This window comes from Phaseolus vulgaris, chromosome 1 (genome assembly GCF_000499845.2).
Source record: "Phaseolus vulgaris cultivar G19833 chromosome 1, P. vulgaris v2.0, whole genome shotgun sequence".
Taxonomy (NCBI): Eukaryota; Viridiplantae; Streptophyta; class Magnoliopsida; order Fabales; family Fabaceae; genus Phaseolus; species Phaseolus vulgaris.
Window position 1 is genome coordinate 38,808,901 of NC_023759.2, and position 24,063 is coordinate 38,832,963.

The following is a 24,063-nucleotide window of genomic DNA, read 5'->3' on the forward strand; positions in this document are numbered from 1 at the left end:
GTGACATAAGAAGGATAAAAAGGTATTTTCACGTTGTGTATGGAAGTGACAAAAGAATGGAGAAAAACAGTCTGGATGTGAGCATAATCAGAAGCCAGAAATAGAATTGATAACCCTTAGCACTACCCGGCCCATAAAATTAGAAGCATCATCCATTGATACCAAAGAAAAACCATCAGATATCCACCACCTTCAGAGTCCCAAAATCAAACCAAAAAGACTTACCCTATGATCAAACTAGATAGAACTCTAGCATAACCAGTATCTGCATCATCTAACCTTCAACCACTAGAGCTAGTTGACCTCACCAACAACACTTGTATCAAGGTCTAGAAAGCCACCACATCTTGGTTGTTGATGACAGAGCCGACAGCTTCTCATGTTGGGTTTTGTTATTTGGTGATTGTGTTGCTTGATGATGAACCGGGGTGTCGGTTTGAATGGAGAAAGGTGGTATTGGTTGAGCTTCCAAGGCTTTCATAACGTTTGAAGTGAGGCTTTTTAAGAGATGGAAGAATTTGATTGACACAAACATTCCAATCGCTATGCAGGATTTTATATGCGAGCAAAAGATCACATGCGAATAAAACTATATCATTTTATGACTTTTCATCTAAAAATTCAAGTTCTCAGTCAAAAAGGAAAACATCATATAAGAAGTTCAATCAAAATGTGTATTCAAATGTATCCACTCTAGGTATTAAGTCCTCGAGAAGATCAAAACAGCTAAATATAGGCCAGGTTCATCCACAAATTCAGCCACATCAAAAGAGTGAGCAGCTGCAGCACTTTGCAAATATGTTTTATCAGGTAAGTCAGAAACCACCAGATCTGGGTACTGTTGTCGTTGCTGTTCTAATACTTCTCTCCCTTTGGGATGACTGATAATCACTCTTCCACCTACAGGTCAAATCCAAAATTAAATACTACAACTTGGTAGTAGCACTGAGCTAAACTTCACAAGGAAATAATATACCCGGAGAATAAGAAAAACAACATGGAAAACTAAGAATATCGATCAATTTACTGTGCAAAACAATCAAGTACACATACAACTAGCAGAATAAAAAATGTTACACATTATAAGTTATCATCTAAATAAAACAAAGTCAAACAAATCATTAGCTGAGTAAAAACAGAGGTAAAAAGTTCTGCATTTCAGGAGTGTTTTTCCTAAGGTCTCTACCCCTCGCCCAAAATTTACAGGGAAAACATTACTCAATGCTCATGAACGACAAACTTTTTGAGCCACAACATGGTGTTGGTCTCAAAAGCAAATAGAATGACTGCTCATGCTAGAATAAGTTAACATATAAAATTAAAATTATAGTAGACCTAGTAAGCAGTGATACTCTGTAACACACTCCAACTACATTCTTTCCCATTGATTAAAATTCTTTGAAAACTACAAAATTATGAGTAGAGGCTTATTAAATAAAAAGCTAAGTCTTGGTTAGATAAATTTCTTGATAATCATTAACAGGAAAAGAAACTAAAAAACTAAATCAGATTAAAAATCTCCCATAAGTTAAAATTAGCCTGTAAATTACCTAGGAAAGTCTATCCAAACATGACATCAGACCCAAATGCCAATTATGACAGACAGCATGTTTGAAGGTGTTTTCATAGGGCGGTGCTAACATATCTAGACTGTAAACAACCGAAGAGGCTTTGTTGGGTTTCCTACCACTCAACACGCAACGAATCGGACAGTAACAGGAAATAACAATATGCCATAAAAAAGAGGAAACTATTAATCAGTAGCAAACGAACCTGGAGCACATTTCCCAGCCAAAGACCCCAGAATTTGTTCAAGCTTGAAGGGTAACGCGGGAAGAAAATAAAGGAAAACAGCATCAAAAGGAGCCCACTTTTCCGGAACATATATTATCTCTCCCTGCCAACACTTAACCTTGTCATATTTCTCTTTGATGCAGGCCAACACGAGAAGCGAGTCATGGACAACGAACAGAGAGGAATTCAACCCCGCCAAGGAATCCACAAAGTGTTCAGACCCAGCTGAAACCAAAACCCTGGAACCCTCTTGGACCTTCCCCGCAGACAGAATGCGCTCAACGCTTCGGTCTTCGTCGCAATCGAGCACGGACCAGTCCTTCTCGTCGAGTTCTGGAATGGAAACAAAAGACGCCCCCTCGGGGAGAGAAATGGGTGCGTCAATGTTTGAGTCAGTGGCTCGCCGCAAAACGGGTTTTGGTGTGAGAGAAATTGGAGAGAGAGTGAGAAGAGTGGAGGAGAGAGTGTGCATAAATGGTTGGTGCTTGGATTGAAGAAGGGAATGGAAGTTGCATGGTGGAGAGGGTATGGAAAGGAAGGAAGTTAAAGAAACTGAATTCATGGAAGAAAAAATAGAGTTTTGGAAGTAGAAGAAGATAGAGCAGAGATTTGAATTAGGGTCTCCTTCCTAGAATACATAATATATTTAAATGAAACTATAAGCTCTTCTTTTTTCTTTTTTTTCTTTATTGTGTTTTTCCTTTTTAAATTAAATTTATTTTATTGTTCTAAAAAAAAGTTAAATTCATTTTACCCTGTAGGTAATAGAATGAGTTGTCCATTAAATCCTAAAGTCCCAATAAATTTGTTATCGTGAAAAGCTTTGTTTCAACTAGGTGAGAGTAGAAAGAGAAGGAAAAAAAATATAATTGATGCATTGATAAAAAAAATATGTAAAAATTGTGTTACATAATAAATCACATAAATGTACTTAACTTTTTTTTATTAACAATATATATAAATTTGATTTGAAGAATATGATAATAATTGTAAGAATTAGAAATTTTTTTACAATTTTTAGGGTTTAGAGACATAAGTAAGGTAGAAAAAAGTTCAAAACCAAAAATAACAAACACAAGGTTGAGTGGGTATGAGGGGTATGACAAGCAATATTAAAAGTTGGTTGGAGGAAAAATAACATTATGGAATGAGTGATTTTGATTCTTTCTTAAATTCTTCGATCACAAAAATTTCACTCTCTTTTTTTCTTAATTATATTTTTCATCCCTTGTTTGTAATTTTTCTATCTTGTCAGCATTCATCGCTTTCATTGCAAGAAAAAAAATCCTTGGGTTATAATACATATTATGAGTTTATATTTCATTATATTTTGATTTTCCCTGTTTAGGATCCACACCTATCACATTTGGTGCTTTCATTGAATCATGATTGAGAATACTTGTCCAAATGGACTATTAACTAATATCAAACAAATGTTGGAAGATATGGAAAAGAGAGGTAAGGAGAATGCTATTCGATTCAAAACATTGGAGTTAACCATTGATGGGTTACTAAAGCAAAATGTTGGTTTAGAGTTAAATGTTGTTGTTTCCACTTCATCACCATTTCAACTAAGGAGTGCTAAGCTTGATTTTCCTTGATTTATTGTCCTTCAATGAATATTTAAGTTGAAAATATTTTTAGTTATTACACTTTATGAACATCATTTGACCATTGAGCCATTCATCTAGACAAATAACTTATTCCTTGGTATCAAATGCTAACTTGCATCAATTCCCTTAATTCGTTAGTTGCTTTTACACGAGTCCTTGAAATGGAATTTGGACCTTCCCCTTATGAGTGTCCCCAAGCACAACTGTTCAAACTGACCCAAGCAACTATTAGACATGATTATTATGTTCAATTTAGAACTCTACTGGGTTTAATGAATCACTACAAAAGTAGTGTTGTACTACTTTGATATTAAGGTCCAAGTATGGATCATGGAGAGTGTTATTTGAGGGTTTGAAGAACAAATCTGATTCCTTATGGTGAAAAGACAAGAAAAATTTAGTTATTCTCCAAGTAAGGAGCAATTGGTTCTTGGATAATATCACATGGAAGTTGGGTAACGAGAACAAAATTTTGTTTTAGGAAGATTTTTTGTTAGGGCAGAGTATCCTGAAAGATAGGTTCATGAGACTTTACGCCAATTCAAACCAAAAAGGTTTATTCATAGGTCAAATAGGCATTTGGGAGGAAAATCTCTAGTGTTGGAGACTAAGATGGAGAAAACCTTGGCTTGCATGGGAATAAGTCCTAATGAATGAAATGATTAGTCTCTCATTAAAGAAAAATAGTTAGTTTTTTATATCCAAGACAAATGGGTATGGAAAGATGTGAGTATGAGAGAATACATTATTAAATTTGCATATATCTTTCTATCAAAGGTTCAAATGGAGGAGGAATTTGAGGTTTTTACCAAACTTTGGAAAGGCATTACCTACAACCACTTTTTTTTTCTGTTGGCGTTTTTTCCATAATAAAATTGCAACAATTCAAAATCTTCTTCATAGAAATATTCATCCTCAAAAGGTTAATGATGTCGTGTGTAATAAGGAGTTAGAGGATTCAGATAATCTCTTTTTCATTTGTTCGAAAGTTGAGAAAATTTGGAATATGATTGCTAATTGGCTAGGACTTGTATTCACACACCATGACACTGTAAAGGCACACTTTTGTGGTTTTGATTTTTCGACTTTTAGTGCAAATAAAAATGATATCTTGAACATTATTTGGATAACAACAATTTTGGAATATGAGAAAAAAATATCATTTTAATAATAAAATCCCTGATGAAACGCAAATTTTTATGATGGTGCAATTAAAATCTTGGGTTTGGATTACAACTAAGTTTCCTTTAGCCATGTTTTCTTAGTTTGACTGGAGTTTAAACCCCATTGTATGTACTTAACTATTAAACTAAAACATTAGGCTTTCAAGTCTAGATAAAAGCTTTCGTTGCAGCTCCTTAGGGATCAACACCTAATGCATGTCACAGGGGTTAAGACAACACTAGAATCTTAAGAATGAAATGTAATTTGAATTGGTAGACAAAATTGCATTGTAAATGATCAAAGCATAAGACTTGAGTGGTTAATGTAGAACAACGAATAACAATTTTTGTTCAAATCCTTGTGTCCTATAATTGTATTTTGCTGATACCTGATTTTGATACAAATTCTATATCTTTGTTCAAACCCCCACTCTTTATGTTCGGAACTTTCAAGTTAAGGAGGATCAAAGTGTTTTCTTGGATGGTTCCGGTTTGGGTTCTTTAGGTCTCTTTTTGTATATATGTAATACTGTTAAAGTACCCTTCAAATACTCCCATTTATTATATTTTTATTCTTGATAAAAAAAAGTTGGATATTCAATGGATATTATAGCTCCAGACTCTACCACCTTGATTCAATTTGTGTTCTTAGCTATATGAAGAGAATTATGTTGCTAAACTTAGATCTTATATTTTGAACCTTTGGTAAAAAACACAAACCACTCAAAATGTCTTACCTATTAGACAATTCATAAAATCAACCAATCTACCCCCTCTCATTCTATCACCAAACCATTCCTTTAATCCACTTAAAATTTCTTACCTATTAGACAATCCATAAAATCAACCAATCTACCCCCTCTCATTCTGATACAAATCATCTCGACAAACAAATGACTAGGGACACAATAAACACTTCACAATTAAGTCAGTCATCTCAGCATCCAAGACAAGGTCCCACCAAACTTCAAAAGGACCTAACCAGAAGAAGAACTAGACATAGGCCAGAGCATCAAATATTCTTTCTTCTGGTTTTTTTAAAATACAAGTTTACGTAAATAAATTGGGCTCACTGTGGGGGTCCAAATAGAAGAATAAGATAGAGTAGGGTGTGCTTAGTAATTTAAGTAGGTTGTGCTTAGTAAATTGGGTTTGTGTCAAACCCACCTTTCATGACATGTGCACCCAGGTTTAGGGTTTATTTGACCTACCTTCTAGAAGGTTTTTCACAAATGACACCCCTACCCTTCTTACTCTTGCTCCCCAAGTCACTCTCTCCTATATAAAGGGTGTCTTGCATATGTAATTTACACTTGGATTTGAATAGAAGAGAAACTTTGTTTGAGTGATTAGTGAGCTTTGTCTCCTAAATTGTTCTTAGGTCTTATCTTGAGTGTAGTGCACCTCAAGTGATGGTTCCTCACCACTCATCTTGGAATTGCCTCACTCTCCAAGTGGCGTGATTCCTTGCTCCATTTTTCATAAACTTTCTTCATTTCTTCATCTTTTTTTCCTTTCTTATTTGCACCATTTCCAATCCTTTTTATGTTCTTGTGTTCTTCCTTTCTTATTCGGTTTCCATCTTGTTTCTTTCCATTATATGTTCTTTAATTTTGCACCTCTTCATCATCAACACCATATAATTGTGTTTTCTCTTTGTCCTCTGGAAGTGAACCTTCACATTTACTTAACCACTTGGTTAAGTTCGTGTCCAGTGGGAATCTTCTTTGGGTTTCTCACCATATTTGTTTAAAATCAAAAACTCACAAACAAGTGAAACTCCTTAAAATGTGCAATCTTAAAATCAACTCACATCACATTCCCTCACCAAACCATTCCTTCAATCCAAATAACATGAGAGTGGAAAAGAGTGGAAAAGACTAGCAAAAATGACTAGCAAAAATATAGCTCCAAGTGGAAAAGAGTTGTGCTACTACAAGTTCTCAACAACAAGTAGGCATATAACAAATAATACTTTCTTTTGAAAATGAAAGAAGATGAATCAAGAAAATTAGAAGCATATCCTCTTGATAACAATGAGCATGTTGTCAATCATTATTCCTTGGATCACCATTTGTCTTACAATGCTCTTAAAGGATATTTTGGTCTTGACACTATAAAATTAAAAAAGGCTCCAAAAATGGAATGCAAGCTAGTATGTTATTATATAGTTGTAGTTTAGATCATTTCTTATAGCCAAGGTCACATTGTTTAAAATTACTAGTTGAATTAATTGCATACTTGCAAGTTTTGGTTGGTGATGATAAATCCTTAATGGGGCAGCTTGGTGAAAGGATTAGAAGTTAATATTTAAGAACACTCATTGAAATTATTGGAACACATATTGCTTATTATTGTGGTATATTTGGTTTTGGGAACTGCTCGAGTGTCCACTTAGACCCCTAAATATAGCAAATTCTTTTTCAACAATAAATATATAACTTTACATAGTTTTTTTATTAGCAAAAAGAAATATATAAATAAATAAAAGGGTACTTGAGGTACTCCAACCCATTTACAAATAGACAATTGTACACAAATGAGATTAGAAAAAAGTCCATCCAAAACAACTATAGACCGACAAACTTTCCCTCACATTCATTTATGTAACAACAAACATATAGGACAAAAATAAAGTCACCAAAGATTTGATGTAAATTGTCAAGTACGGTACAATTCACTCATTTTAAAAGAATGCACATCACAAATTCTACGACTGTGTTATTTACCCTACAAATTCTACAACCATACTCATCTCAAGAAAATTGGTTAGATTTCAACTGACAAGGAACTGAGTTGGCCATTATACTTCACACTTACAAATAGGTTTTCTTTATTCCTTTTGGCTTACCTCCCCACAAGCTCAAAATCATGCAATTCCATTCATCAAAGATATTGGTCCAATTAGGGTCAAACTTTATAGATATCACAACTAGAAATTATAATTTGAAACTTGGATAGAGATGTTCTGTAGGAACGAATTATAGTGCCTAACACTAATCCTTTTTCTTTTCCATATTCTTGGTGAAGAATGATGGAACATGGAGATTTTAATAAAGACTATCAAGCCTTGAATATCATTACAATGAAGGATAATTTCCCTATAGTGGATGAGTTATGAGTTGCATAAATACCTTTCTAAATTGGACCTAATTAAGATCATGGTACAACCAAATCTTGATGAAGGAATAAGATGAATATATAACAATATCTAATACTCATCAAGGCCTTTATGAATTGAAGTAATGTCATTTGTACTCTTTAATGCACCAATTATACATTTCAAAGTCACATGAATAAGGTTTTCCAAGATCATTAAATCTGCATTGGTTGGAGGTGATCCTCAATTATTGTGGCAACATAATCTCTTTGCAAAGCTGTCAAAATATTCCTTTGGGCTACAAAAAGTTGATTACCTAAGACACATTATTTCTGGTAAGGGTGTGGTAGTGGATAAAGAAAAAAGGTGAAGACTATATTGGATTGATCTGTGCCTACTAATGCAAAATAAATTAAAGGTTTCCTTTGCCTTACAAGATATTATAGAAGACTTATATAGAAGGATGTGAAGTTGTAAGTGCTCTTTTAACCAATTTATTAAAGAATGAATTTTTTTCTCGAGATGATCTAGTACAACAACATTTGCAAAACTCAAAGTTATTGTTACTAAGGCTCCAATTCGTAGTCTTCCTAATCTTTCGCAACCATTTATTCTTGAAACAAATGCTTCAAGTTTGGGCATTGGGCCAGTATTGAGCCAAAACCACCATCCACTTGTATTTTTCCCAAAAAGCTTACTCTTAGACAAAAAGTTGTCAACTTATGTAAGATAATTTTATGTTATTACCACAAGTTGTCAATAAGTTCATTAAGTTTGAAGAATTTACCTCATCGAACTATTTAAACTCCTGAGCAACAAAAATGTTTGCGTAAGCTGTTAGGATATTACTTCTCTATTGAATATAAGTCGAGAAAAGAAAACAAAGATGTTGATCTCTACCAAGATAATTCTTTATGGCTTGGTTTAAACCATATTTTTCCATTCTTTCTAATCATAGAAAAACTATAGCAGCAGATCCTAAGATGAAAATCATTACGGATTTGTGCATTGCAAGTGGGCTTCCTAATCACAATTACTTTATTCATGATCAAATTCTCTTTTGGAAGAGTAGAATAGTTAATCCCACAACTAGTGTGATAGTTTAGAATGTCTTGTATGAATATCATAGTTTTCTTGCGGGAGATCATGTTGGGTATGCTAAAACCTTGGCTAGAATCTCAACTCAATTTTTCTAGCATGATATGAGTATAGATATTAAAAAATATGTACAAACTAGTCTCATTTGTCAACAAGCCAACATAGAACCAACTTTTCCTTTTGGGTTAGTTATGCCACTACCCATTCCAGATCTAATTTTGGAGGATCTAACCATGAATTTTGTAATAGGACTTCCTTCATCAAACATTTATATGGTTATACTTATGGTAATTGACAAGATATCTTAGTATGCTCGTTTTTCTCCTTATATTACTCAAGTAAAGTTCTATAAGGATTGAGACAGATTCTGGTTTCTAGGCGATGAACAAATTCTGGTTTTTTTTAGAAGAGTTGGATATCCCTCAAGTATTTCATTTAATTTTATTAATTTATTGTTAATAAAAAAAAACTAAATTCAAGTAAGGTTGTCATGAAATTGAAAGGTTCCCTAAAACTATTGGCGAGTTCTTCACCAGTTTTGGCAACATCCTTTAGATTGAGCGACACCTCTTTAAATTTGTGATGTACCATTCTTAATCTAATGGACAATCAAAAGCCTTGAAAAAATGTCTTTGAAATGTATTTGAGATTATTTACTCATGACATCTTAAGGAATACCATGAGCATAATATAATATTGAAAAATGATACATTGACAACTTTCTTTCAGTATACAACCCTCTTTCTTTGCCTAAAATTTCAATTTTTGTATAAAATGACAAAAATACCCTTTTATATTATCAATTAGAAGTTTTATAATGGAGCAGATTGTCAATATATCATTCCTCTATAATATTGGTACAATACAACCTACCATACCAGTGAAATGTGTCCCTTCAAACATAATGTCATTGGTTGGTTAAAGATGAATTTTCAAAAGACTAAACAAATGTATGAAAAGTATGCAAATAATTAGAACGGAAGGTTGGTGACTTAGTCTTAGTGAAGCTACAACCTTATAGACAACATTCCATTACTTTGAGGAAGAAACAGAAACTAAGTTAAAAAAGTCTCCCTTTCAAATTATGGAGAAGGTTAGATTTAGTCAGAAATAAATTGTTGTTACTATTTAATACAAAATACACTGTGTCTTTCATGCACTCTAGTTGAAACAAATGTTCTAGATGTGATCACGTTCAACCATTTGCTCCATTACCAGTTATCACTAATGAATCCTATCCTGTTATACAATCTATGGCTTTGAAATCTAGAGTTATTATTAAGGGTTTTCAACATGTTGAAGAACATTTAGTTAATGTGAAGGCGTGGAGGAGTCTCAATCAACATGGAAAGGCCATGTTACTTTGCAAAAAGTTTACCTGGCTTCAACCTTCAGGACAAGATGACCAAGAATGGAGGATAAATAGCAATACAATTAAAATAGGAATAAAAGAGGCAAAAATTGAGATAGTTGGAGATGGGAACGTGGGAGGTGATGAAATGCATCAAGAAGGGAGAAAAAGTTCAAGACAAAAAATAGTTGACAAACAATATTAAAAGTTGGTAGGAGGAAAGAGAACACACTCATTCTCTCTGATTTTTCAGTCACAAAAGCTTTAGTATCTTTTTTTCTTAGTATTTTTTTTTTCGTCTCGTTTACTACTTTGTCAATAGCCATCAATACCATTATAAGAAAAACCTTCGAGTTGCTCTTATGAATCCTCCAGGAATTTATAAATGGCAAATTATCTCCCTTTTTGTTTACTATTATTCCATTGTCATAGATTCTAACTCAATCCTATGAAAACCAAACCTTAGTAAATATCGTAAGAATTTAATGAACGTGAAGTTGAAATCACCAGTTCAAGGTTTATCAATATGATTTTTGTTTTTTTATTTCTCGATCTTCAAACTCTGTTGCATTCCATCTTTCTCATTTCCAATAGTTTCAGAAGGTAATTCATCTAATATAGGTCACTTTCATTTGCTTAAACTAAATTTGTTTTGGTTAAAAATCCTAGCTTTAATTATCAAAGGATTTTATGTTTAGTCTCATGTTACATCATTTCTCCTCTTATTGTTCATGTCAACTTTATCTTCAAATAAATTAACAATAAGCAAAGTTATTTAATAAATACATATAGGTCACATTTCAATAATTGAGATAGACGACAAAACTTCCTTATACCTCTTCTACATTTCTGGAAGTTTATCAAAAATAGATAATTTATTATTATGAACTATAGAATCTAATACACTGTATTATATTTTATCTCAAAACCAATATAGGAAAGCTAGACAATTTAACTTAATATCATTCAGTTTTAAAATGAAATATATATAATAGTTAACAACCAAATGGAGAATTCTGTATTATTGTCCCTCTTTTTTAATAATTTGCTGCTTCACTTTGAGTGCATCAAGAAAACAAATAGATAACCTTCCAGAATTAGCCAAACAACTCTATCCTTTTCTTAACTTTTTGGAGTTATTCTTCCCTTCGTGCTTCCAAAATTCTTAGTTTTCTTACTAGGTCTTGACTCTTTTTTTTTTCTTTTGTCCCCAAAACACTTTTTATTACATCTTTTCAATTCACTCTCTTATGCTAAGTTTAAATACTATTCAATTGGATAGAAATACATTGATTTGCAAAAAAAATACTATGTTTGTTTCCAATCAAATGTGAAGATTGAGAGGAGTTGATTTGTGGAAGAAGAAAAAAATGACATCAACAATAACACGAAAAAGCAAAATTCTTAAGTGATAGAAGAGACCCAAGTCCATGATAGAAAAAGACCAAGTCCAAGCCCAAATAGAAGTTCAAGCTTAAGCTCAAGCCCAACAAATAGAAGATATGAGCCAACTAAGCATCATTGGATGTCTTTCTTTTGTAATTACTTTTGAGTATTTTTAGTAGAACATAAAGGGAGGTGTAGATATAAATATAAGAGGTGCAAATGTATAAAGCTAAGCCACACCTTCCATGTGACATAAAAAGAAGGTGTAGGTGTAGATTTAGGAGGTGCCAAAAAAAAGAAACCAAGTCACACTTTCCTTGTGACTAGGAATTGGCTCCAAATTCAAATGCTTCTCATTTGAATTTCCCTCCACTTTCTTTTGAATTTCCAGCCCTCTAAACACTATAAATAAGAGGGTTTGGCTCAGGTATTTGCAAGATTATTTTGAGTAATGAAATGCTGCCAAAATGTGTCATTCTTACTCCTTGCCTAAAATCTCTTAGGATTTAGGTCTTAATCTTCCAAAACTGCACCTCAAAGAGAGTTGGCCGAACCTCTCTCACTTTCACACTCTTCATGCACCTCTAAGGCTTACACAACTCTTAGGAGATCCTTATTCCACCTCAATCCATGGATGCTTCCGCTAATTCCACATCAAAAACGCAAAGATGAAGAGCTCAAGCTATCATTTGGTATCTAGAGCTATGGTCTTCAAGAGATAAGTGTCTCTTTTCATTTTTTTGTTTGAGTTCTTATTTTCGTGTTGTTCATCTCTTATTCATAATGTCTTGCTGTTTTTACATTTTTTTAAATTGATTTAGATGCTTTTCTAAGCATTTCAATCGGTAGAAATTGTTCAAATTGTTCTTGAGCTTCTTATTTTCATTTTTTGTGTAGGAATCTATGGTGAATTGAGTTGCTGTTTTGTTTTAGGTTTATTTGAGTTCTTATTGCAATTCTCTTCGGTTCATATGATGTATGTTGTGTTCTTTTAATTTTCTGAATCTATATGTTTTGTCTAGTCATGTAATTCCAAGAATGTCAACAAATCTTAGTAGTACTTTTCTTGATTCATTTGTTTCTTGTTTTGATTTGAATTCAATTTGAATTCTGACTTGATTTGATCCTTTGGTGCATTTTTCCTTTTAGTTTGAGTTCATATTTGTATGATAGATCCATAAAAATTCCTATAACATTCACTCCATTGTGTTTTTGAAGTTTCTCTTTCTGTTTTTAATTCCAGAATTAGGATTCCTCTGTTTTTACAAATTCTGTTATGGCTGTTTTGTGTTATGAAATTTAAATACGTTAAAAGAAAATTTTGAGATTCTGGATTCCAATGGTTTGATGTGTTAGAAAAATAAGAAAAAAAGAATTAGTTGAAAAGGCAAAATAGAAAAAAAAGAGATAAATCACACACAAAAAAAGTGTGCATTCTGGTGCTAAAATTGACGGTAGTTGGACAGGAATTTTGAAAAATTTATCACAACTAATTGGTGCATGTTTTTGGTGTGATTCCAGCGCCAAAAGTTTGCTAAGAGATTGAATCGCTTATGGTTAAATTTTTAGAAGCAAATTCAAAATAGCCAGCTCAGCATAAATATTTTAAGTCACGCTTTCTGAACCTAAATTTTCCAGTAGTGCTGTTTTGGTTTTTCAAATCAATTCTAGTGCCTTTCTTTAGGTTCCTTTTGTGTGTCAACCTTTGTTAAGTGCCTATTTTTTATTTTGCTTGTCCAATATCATTCTATACTCTTTCTAGTTGTGTCATATCATTAAATCCAATTGCTGTGGTACTGGTTTTAAAATTTAATTTGTTTCTTCCTTTCTTTTCTTGACCTCTAAATTGTTGGTGGATGAATTTCAATTGGTGCTTGTTAAGTGGAAATTGACTTGAGGTGAGTCTAGCTCTACTTAGTAGGTACTGTTTTGGAGAATTTAATTGCTTAAATCATAAGAGGTTAAGGCAAGGAGCAGCAACAAACACAAATACAAATATCAAACACATACACTTTGAAGGACACAACAAAGAAGAGCAATTACAAGCCAAGGAGTGCATAGTATAGAAATCTGAAATTTAATTTGTGTAATTCAATTTCTTTGTATTTCTTTGAGTTGTAATTACATTCAACCTTTGTTTAATTAGTGGATTAATCACGTGTAGACGGTGAGTGTGTCTTCAAAGGCTCAACGTGTCTAGAAGCCTCACCTAGGAAACGTCTAGTTTAAAGCTTTGTAGTTAGCAATCTTTAATTGTGCTTAGCTAGTTTACTTTAAGGTAATTACTTGTTTAGCATTGTTTAATTGCTTTGTTTGTTAATTGCTTTGCTTTGTTTTTCTTTGCATAAAATTTGACTTTTCATTCCTCATTGTGGTCTAAGTAATTTACTTAGAAAAAGAATTGTGTGAAGTTTTTTAGGGATAGGTTTTGGCAAGGAAAGACTTGGTACTTAAGAAGTCCTAGTGACTCACCTCTCTTTCCTGAAAAGCTACCTTCACTACTTTCCTTTTCTTTCTTGAAGTAAAATACTTTTAAACACAAATCTTTAGTCATGTCAACTCACTCTTCTAAATCTAATGAAAGTAATATAAAGTCCATCAAATCTTTTTTAAAACAATTAGCCAAGGACTTTCAATCATTCTCATATAGACAATTGGAAAATGAGGTACAAATCAAAGAGTTGAAAATGACTAGAGAAAAGGGTGAAAGCTCTCAAAAATCTAAAAAAATATGTTCACATGCATCTAGTTCTCAAAACCATGATTCTTTTGGGGAAGAAAGTCTTAGGATAAATGAATATTATCAACCACCCCCTAGGAGAACTAGAAGAGATAGAAGAGAACAAGAGAGCACTAAGGAGGTTAGGGTAGATCTACCTTATTTCCATGGGAAAGAAAATGTAGAAACCTATCTAGATTGGGAAATGAAGGTAGAACAATTGTTTGCTTGCCATAAAGTAAGTGAGGAAAGAAAGGTACCCTTAGCCATCTTAAGTTTTCAAGGAAATGCTATGAATTGGTGGATTGCCCTAAAAAGAGAGAGACATCTCCACAAGGACCCTCCCATTACATATTGGAATGACCTTAGGGGAGCCTTGAGATGTCGCCATATTCCCTCATCCTACAAAAGGAAGTCAACGGACAAACTCCAAGGACTTCATCAAAAAAATCTAAATGTAGAAGAATATTGGCAAAAGATGGCAATATATATAAAAAGGGCAAGGATTGACGAAGACAACCATACCACCATAGATAGGTTTTTAAGTGGTCTCAAACTTGAGATAAGAAACAAAGTTGAACTTTTATCTTATAGAGATTTAAATGACTTGATTCAACTTAGCATTAAAGTTGAAAAACAAATTTTGAGAAAACAATCAAGTCAAAAACAAAGTTCATACTCTATATCTTATGACAAAGATTTGTTCCAAAGAGGGGAAGAACATATAAAATAAACATCTCTAAAACTTTTCCAAAACCTAGTCGAGCATATCTCACACACTCAAGATAAAGAAATTCAATGTTTAGAATGTCTTGGTAAGGGTCATTTAGCATCTAATTGTTCCAATGAAAGATCTATGATCTTAAGGAACAAAGATGAATATAGTTGCCAAGAAAAAGAAACTAGTGAGAGTGAAGAAAATGAGAAAAAGAAGAAGAAAGAAATAGAAAAGCCAAGTGAGGGGTTGTGTGAATCTAGAAAAAATGAGGAATATCTTACAACATCCCTTGCAAGCCTAGTGAAAAAGGAATCCTTAGAGAAGGATTGCCTAGACAAAAAGGTAGTAAATTATTTTGAATATGTACTAAGATATCACCAATAAGTGAAGGTCAAGTTATCTATAGGCATCTACAAAGATAAATTTTTATGTGAGGTAGTGCCTAAAGAAACTTGTTATGTCTTATTGAGACAACCATTGCAAAGTGTTAAAATTTCCATGATCAATGGTTGTACCAACGAGACTACCTTCACAAATAAAAGAGAAATTCTTCATGAAGGAGAACTCATCGGCCAATTTAGAGTTGATAAAATTCTAGAGCTTTTGAAAAGAAAATTCTTTTGGTCACCCATGAGAAACGATGTTCAAAGACATTACCCTAGATGCATTTCTTGTTTTAAAACTAAAATTAAGGCAATGTCTCATGAACTCTATACTCCTTCACCTTTTGCAAATGTTCCATGGGAAGATATAAGCCTAGATTTTATATTAGAGCTTCCTAGGACAACAAAAGGGTTTGAATCTAATTTTATGGTTATGGGTAAGCTCTTCTTTAGAGAAGTGATAAGACTTTATGGTTTATCTCCAAGCATAGTGTTAGATAAAGAACCAAAATGTGAAAACCATTTTTTGAGGATTCTTTTGGAAAAACTTGGAACTAAGTTGAACTTTTCAATTTCTTATCATCCTCAAACAAATGGCTAAAATGAAGTTGAAAATATCATTCTTTCTACTATGCTTAGAGTAATCATGAGAGACAATCACAACTCTAGGGATAATTATAAAGTAGTTCACAAGACTACTAACATTTATGGGTTTGATCCTCTTATTCCTTTAGATTTATTGCCCCTTCCTAATACACATACCTTTGTGCATAAGGAAGGAGTTACAAAAGCAGATTTTGATAAAAAAAAATGCATGAGAGGATTCAAGAACAAGTACAACAACAAATAGAGAAATATTATGAGAAGTTGCCAAAAACAAAAGAAAAACAAAAGGAATGACAACTTCCTAAAGATGATTTTTATACAACTGCTCCAACTAACTCATTTGATTTGTTTGATGACTCACAGAGATGGACATTTGATCCTGGAGGATGAGCCTAGTTTTCAAAATAAGAATAAGGCTGTTGTTCGAGATCAAACCTGTAGATCTGAGGACAGATCCTCTCAAGAAGGAGGGGATGATGGAAACCATCCAGCCACATACATCCACATAATGATGATGAAGAAGAAGCATTGGATTTGAGGACAAATCCTTTTCAAGAGGGAGGGGATGATGGAAGAGGCCCAAGCCCAAGCCCAAATAGAAGTTCAAGCTTAAGCTCAAGCCCAACAAATAGAAGATATGGGTCAACTAAGCATCATTGGATGTCTTTCTTTTGTAATTACTTTTGAGTATTTTTAGTAGAACATAAAGGGAGGTGTAGATATAAATATAAGAGGTGCAAATGTATAAAGCTAGGTCACACCTTCCATGTGACATAAAAAGAAGGTGTAGGTGTAGATTTAGGAGGTGTCAAAAAAAAGAAACCAAGTCACACTTTCCTTGTGACTAGGAATTGGCTCCAAATTCAAATGCTTCTCATTTGAATTTCCCTCCACTTTCTTTTGAATTTCCAGCCCTCTAAACACTATAAATAAGAGGGCTGGCTCAGGTATTTGCAAGATTATTTTGAGTAATGAAATGCTGCCAAAATGTGTCATTCTTACTCCTTGCCTAAAATCTCTTAGGATTTAGGTCTTAATCTTCTAAAACTGCACCTCAAAGAGAGTTGGCCGAACCTCTCTCACTTTCACACTCTTCATGCACATCTAAGGCTTACACAACTCTTAGGAGAGCCTTATTCCACCTCAATCCATGGATGCTTTCGCTAATTCCACATAAAAAATGCAAAGATGAAGAGCTCAAGCTATCATTAAGAAACTTATGTAATATCATCTAATAATAATAATATATTTATATAATAATAATAATATACATAAAACTTAAAATAGTAATAATATATAAAAAAGTAATAAAATTATAAATAATAATAGTAATTAAAATAAAATTTTAAAATAAAAAAATTATAAACAATAATAATAAATGGGGGAGATGACCAAAATGATGTAATGCTTCTTTCATCACAATTATACCTAAAATTGCTAACCCTCTTGGATTAGAGGATTTTAGACCCATCTCCCTTGTAGGTAGTTTCTACAAAATTATAGCAAAAACTAGAAGACTACAGAAAATCATGTATATCATTATTGACCATAAACAATCAACATTCATACAAGGTAGGGGTATCCTTGATATCATAATTGCGGCAAACGAAGTTATAGAGGAGGTAAGAAAGAAAAAGAGTAAGTGTATTATTGTTAAGGTCGACTTTGAGAAAGTGTACGACTCTGTGACTGAAAATTTCTATAATATATGCTACAGAGGATGGGATTCAGTGCCACATGGATTAAATGGATTAGGATTTATCTAGAATCTTCATCTATCTCCATTCTGGTTAATGGCAACTTAACCGAGCAGTTCCAACCTACTAAGGGGCTAAGACAAAGTGATCCCCTTACACCTTTTGTATTTCTCTTAGTGGTTGAAGGTTTGGCAAGAGTCATGAGAGTGGCTTAGAAAAAAAGGTATTATGATAGGGTTAAAGTGGGAAGGGATCAGGTAAATCTTAGTATGTTACAGTTTGCTGATGATATAGTTTTTTTTTCTGTGAGGATAATGTGAAAAATATCATAACAATTAAATGTGTTCTGAGATGTTTTGAAATGGTGTTTGGTCAGGAGGTGAATTTCAGGAAAAGTAGAACTACGGGAATAAGTGTTCAAAACATTGAAATTCAAAGATATTTTGCGATTCTAAATTGTAATAAAATGGATGTACCTTTTAAGTGTCTTGGAGTTCCGGTGGATGATAATCATAGGAAAAAAGTTTTATGGAATGACATGATCTTAAAAATAAAATAAAAAAAACTTACCACATGGAAAGGAAAACATCTATCCTTTGCTAGAAGAGTCACTTTGGTAAAATTTGTCCTAGCTGTTGCCCCGTTATATTATCTATCTTTTTAGAATCCCCTAAGCAGTTGGGAAAATAATCACAAGGATACATAGAGAATTTTGTGGGATTGGGGGAGTGACAGAAGGAAAGTAGCTTAGGAAAAGTGGGATCTCCTATGTAAATCCAAATCGGATGAAGGGCTAGGAATAAAAGGCATAAATTTATTTAACATGGCTCTCCTCTGGAAATAGAAACGGAGATTAGGCTATGAGAACATAGGACTTTGGAAACAGGTTCTAGTGTCTAAATATGGTTCTTGGAGAGGTCTGGACGCCAATTTTGTGTCAAATACAGAAACCTGGTGGTGGAGAGATATCAAGAAAATTTGTGGGAGAAACTCAAATATGTGAGAGCATTATGTTCTGGACTGATTGTTGGGTTGGAAACGATACTCTCAAAAATAGATGTCCTATATTATTTTAAACTCAATTTTTAAAGAGTGATCTATTGATCGGTATGGGATATGGCATGAGGGTCAATGGGTATGGCAACTTGAGTGGAGAAGAGAGTGGTTTCATTGGGAACAAGAACATGTAAATGCCTTTATGGATGATTTGAAGGTTGTTAAATTAGATGTATGCAAAAATGATGAGTGGATTTGCCTAGGTGATATCTCCAATTCTTACATTGTTGAATCTACCTATAAAATTCTATTGCCCCAAAATGTTTTGCAATCATGCTCCTTCTCTGCTTTTAATTTTGATTTTTTTTTTGGTGTTTAAAAGCTCTTCCCTCAACATATTTTTTTGCTTGCCATGTTCTAGTAAGGAAAATTGCAACATATGACAACTTAACGTGTAGAGGTATTTATTCTGGAAGGGGGATGTGTGTCATGTGTGGGTCTGGGATTGAGACTGTTAACCATCTTTTCTTTTCATGTAAAGTAGCATCTAAAGTATGGTATATGTTTGATGTTTGGCTTGGTAGGACTTTTGTACATTGTGTTAATGTCATACAACATTTTGAACAATTTGGTCTTTTGGAAGTAAATTGTTTGGCTAATAATATCTGAAAATGCATGTGGATAGCCATTTGGGGCATTTGGAACCATATAAATAGAATAGTCTTCAATAGTGCAGTGATGGATCCGATTGAAATATTTATTGTGGCTCAAGTAAAGGCATGAGAATGGGTAAGCTATAATCCTCCAAAATCATGTTTCTCTTACTCTAATTGGTGTATCAATGTATATGCATGTTTAAAATCATTACACTGATGACTTCTGTTAAATGTTTGTTTTGATTCTGAGGTCACATTCTTGGGTATTCCAACCACTACTTCTTGAAAGATTGTTGTAGGAGTGACTTCGCAACATAAGAATCATCATGTTTGTTTACACACCGTTGTTGTTTGTTTTGTTGTCAACATGTATGTATGAGGAATATGCTTAAACTTTGTTAGATATGCTTTGTAGAATATGGATAGATGGGTTTTTGTGTAAGGCTTTGGCTGGTATTAATTATAGAATATGGCAAAGAGACGACAATAATTTTTTGGAATCCCTCATCTCATTTAGAATGAGGTTTTTTTGTATATGGGTTAAAGTAGTACTCCTATTTATTTTATTTTTTTATTACTGATTAAAAAAATTAAATATAAATTACAAATTTAATAAAAATTAAAATAATTTTATTAAATAATAATATTAACAATAATTTTTAATTTTATTTTTAATTTTATAAAAATATTTTTTATATGCATCTATAATAAAAATCACATCACTCATAAGTTTTAATAAAAAAATTTCACAAATTCATTCTATATACCTTAATCCAAACAACTTAACTTTCTTCACAATTTTCTCTTAAGTCATTTTAAATTCACTCTCTCAAATCCCCACACTTTTCCTCCCTAATCTAAACTCACCATTAATGTTTCATTCAACACATTATAGTTTTCTTTTACTTCAATATTCTTCAAAGCCTTCTCAACAAACTTTAAGAATTCACAAATAAATTTCAAACATTGAAAATCCTAAATCCTCAATTTCCTTACCGAGAGTACTGATTAGATCCCTCTTCTTTCTTTCCACTCTTCTAACTCCATTTAAGTCACACACTAAGCATCAATACATATTACATTCAAATTGTTTTAAACTCCCTTAATCCAACTATCCTTCTCCTCATAAACTATATACACAGAAAACCCCTTGCACTATTGGCAGTGGATCTTCTCTCCATTCCCTCTCATCATTCCACCAAACAGCAGAGCATTTTGTTCCAGCTTTTTAACTTTTCATTTTTTTTATCAATAACATATATATATATATATATATGAAAGGAAAGAGTCTCTTAACCCTCGTAAATTACAACTAAATAAATAAGATTTTAAGATAAAACTAGCAGAGTAAGCACCTACCAAAAAGAGTGAGCCTAAAGCTTATTGCATAATCACTGAGAAAGCACATCTACATAACGATTGTTTATTCATTCATTTCTAATAGTGAAGAAATACCACTACAAGACAATCATACAATAATACTAAATACATATTATTATTTTTGTCTACACATTTTTTTCCGGTTCTACCCTTATTTAATATATCTCATTTTATTAGTACAATGGAGTATTTTGTCATTGCATATGAATTACTTAAAAATTAAAATTATTTTTTAATATTTTAAATTAATATCATTGTACAGTTTTTATACGCACTTTCACTCTTCCCTTAATTCCTTATTTTAAGGGAACAACTGGAAAAAAAGAGAGAGCATACTCTCAAACGTTTCCATACCAAATCTCACATATCAAATAAAATAATTCCTTATTTTAAGGCAACAACATGAAAAAAAGAGAGAGCATACTCTCACACGTTTTCCCACCAAATCTCACATATCAAATAAAATAACTTTCATTTTCAACCACTATCTTCACTCCATTTCAAACAACTATATTCTTTAGTAAAACCATTATTCTTTTGTATCTACCATCAAGTCAATCCTAACATTATTGTAAACATCATCACACTCTCCGGTCCCAAAATTACCAATGAAAGAAGAGAAAACACTTGAAGAAGAAGAGAGACTCAAATCAGAGAAGAAGAAAAAAAGAGGTTGTTTAATCAATTCATCATTTTTCTTTTACATGTTATTTTTTGTTTTTCAATTTCGACTCCTCCAAAACTATTTTTGTATGTTATGTTAAATTTCTAACATCGTGAAAGTTGATTAAAAGAAGAAAATGCAGATACACAGGCGCTACATCGCTTGTGTTTCCGCTAGTTATTATAATAAATTTAAAATAATTATTAAAAAATCAATAACTTTATGATACACTAGTGAAAACACAAGCGCAATCGCGCCTGTGTATCCACATTTTCCTCTTTTACTCAATTTTCACGATGATAAAAATATAGCATACATACACAAATAATTTTGAATTAATCAAAATTGAAAAAACAAAAAATGAAATGCAAAAAGTGATTGAAAGGAGAGGTTATTTTATTTTATATGTGAGATTTTTTGTGGAAATGTGTGAGAGTATGCTCTCTTTCTTATCTTAAAATAAGAAATTAAGAAAAGAGTGGAGAGTTATATAAAAATTATATATTAATGTATATGTAGGTGTATATTTGTGTAAAAAAAAACACAGTTATTATGAGATAGGTGTATATATCCTGATTTATACTTGAATGATAGTGTAAAAAAAATCTTTATATCGTTAATTTTGTATTTTTTTTATAATGTAAGCTTAATAATAATAATAAGTGATAATTCTAAAAAAAATTATAAGTGAAGGATTGTACTGTTGTCATGCATGATTACTGTATAATGTGTCTACATCATTCAGTGTAGTCAAGTTCTCTTTCTATAAATGCATCATAAATAAAAATTAATGATTAATCTGTAAAAATATTAATTGGGATAACGTCAAACAAACGTAAAAGAGAAAGAGAGAAAAAAACGCATTTTCCTTCTCTAGCACCATATAACTAAGCTACAAGTTTTCGGTCTTGCCAACAAGACTTATTTAGAATATAAAATGTTTACATTTAATAACATTATTTTATGTAATTTTAAGAATATTATTAATAATACTTTCTTTAATACATTACATAAAAAATTATTAAAATTAAGGAAAAATTTATTAAATAAAAAAATCTAAGAAATTTAATTTTTAATTATTTTTCAACTATAATAATAGAGAATACATTAAAAGCAATGCTATATATATGTATATGTATATTTATATATATTATGTTTATTAAATTTTTCTGTAATTTTAACCATGTTTTTATTAAAAGCCAAACCCTAAGTATTGATAACGGGACACGTACACGCGATAAGCGTCACTCTCAATTTCAACACATATAATTAAAATTGTAATTTTTATTATTTATATTTCTTTTAATCATTTTATTATTATTATTATTTTATACATTATTATTATTTGTATTATATGATTAATTATATCTATTTTATTATAATATATATAATATAAAATTATAAGTATATATATATAATAAAACATAATATATAATAAAAACTAACCTTTCTCCCACAAATCTTTGCTCCATTGAGAAGAAAAAACACACAAATCAATGTGATTCTTTTTGTACTTTTTATTAGTTTTTTATTTATTAATTTTTGGTGAAATCTTTACTCTTCCTCGCTTTCACAAATTAGTCTTTAGAACCAAATAGACCATTGAAGAAGTAATAAAATGTTTTGAGTAAGGTGTGAAGAATTAGTTACTTTGGTAAGACCTAAACACACTTTAAATAAAATGCAAAAGGTTAGAGATATTTCCAACTATATATAAATAAATTTTTTTACAAATTTGTGTAATAGATAATTGTTTTATATTTATAGTAAGAAACACCGAACCGAAAGAAAAAAAAATATCCTCCTTTCTCTTTCTCTCTTCAACTTCTCTCTCATAATTTATTTATTTCAAAATTTGATCATATCTGTAGTTGAGGAGTCAGACTACATTTCTATTTGATCAAATTTTCAAATAAAATAAGTTCATTTTTTTTCCTCTAAAAATAATTTTTTTTCCTCTAAAGATCTTGTGATACAACCCAACTCGATAAGCAGGTGACGAAAGATACAACAGACACTTCACAACTAGATCAGCCATCTCAGTATATAAGACCAGACACCACCAGACTTCAGAAAAATCTCAAAAGAAGAAGAACCAAACATGGACCAGAATATTAGTTGTTCTTCCTTCTAGTCTTTTCACGAGACAAGTTTATGTAAAATAAATTGGGATCACTTGTGCCAAATAAAAGAATAAACTGGATTAGGGTGTACTTAGTATAATATCGGGCTTGTGTCAAACCCACCAAAAAAACCTAACTTCTAGAAACTATTTCCAAAATCGCCCCTTAACCTAGTTTCTAGAATTTGTAGGCTAGCTTGGGAGGCATTCCACTTTGACCTACCTTCTAGAAGGTTTCTCACAAATGACGCCCCTACTCTCTCCTATAAATAGAGTGTCTTGCCTCATGTATTTGATACATTGAATTTTGAATAGAAAAGAAACTCTATCAAAGTGTTTAGTGAGATGAGTCTCCTAAAATTTGGGTCTTATCTTGAGTGCTCTACACTTTAAGTGACGACTCTTCACCACTCATCTTGGAGTCTCCTCCCCTCCAAGTGGCGTGACTACTTCCTTTCATCTTTTTATTTTTATTTTTTACTTTATAAAAATATTTTTTTATATGCATCTATAATAAAAATAACATTATTAAATATTAAATAAATTTAAGCAATAAATATTTAATAATATTATTAATAAAAATAAATACTAATAATTAATAATAATAATAAATTATT

At 31.9% G+C, this 24,063-nt stretch overlaps 1 protein-coding gene across 1 annotated transcript; it reads right to left on the reverse strand.

The window, feature by feature from the left end:
* Positions 1-578: 578 nt before the first annotated feature.
* On the reverse strand, positions 579-2,421 carry LOC137814155 (uncharacterized). Its single transcript, XM_068616743.1, has 2 exons — positions 1,774-2,421; positions 579-900 (listed from the first exon to the last, which is right to left on the reverse strand). The coding sequence occupies exons 1-2, from the start codon at positions 2,354-2,356 to the stop codon at positions 701-703; spliced, it is 783 nt and encodes a 260-aa protein (XP_068472844.1). The 5' UTR covers positions 2,357-2,421; the 3' UTR covers positions 579-700.
* Positions 2,422-24,063: the final 21,642 nt, after the last annotated feature.

Bases quoted from the DNA above. Each gene is read 5' to 3' on its own strand.
- LOC137814155 (XM_068616743.1), bottom strand. From the start codon at position 2,356: ATGAATTCAGTTTCTTTAACTTCCTTCCTTTCCATACCCTCTCCACCA. The intron at 901-1,773 runs GTTCGTTTGCTA...TTTGACCTGTAG, and splicing joins GGCTGGGAAATGTGCTCCAG to GTGGAAGAGTGATTATCAGT.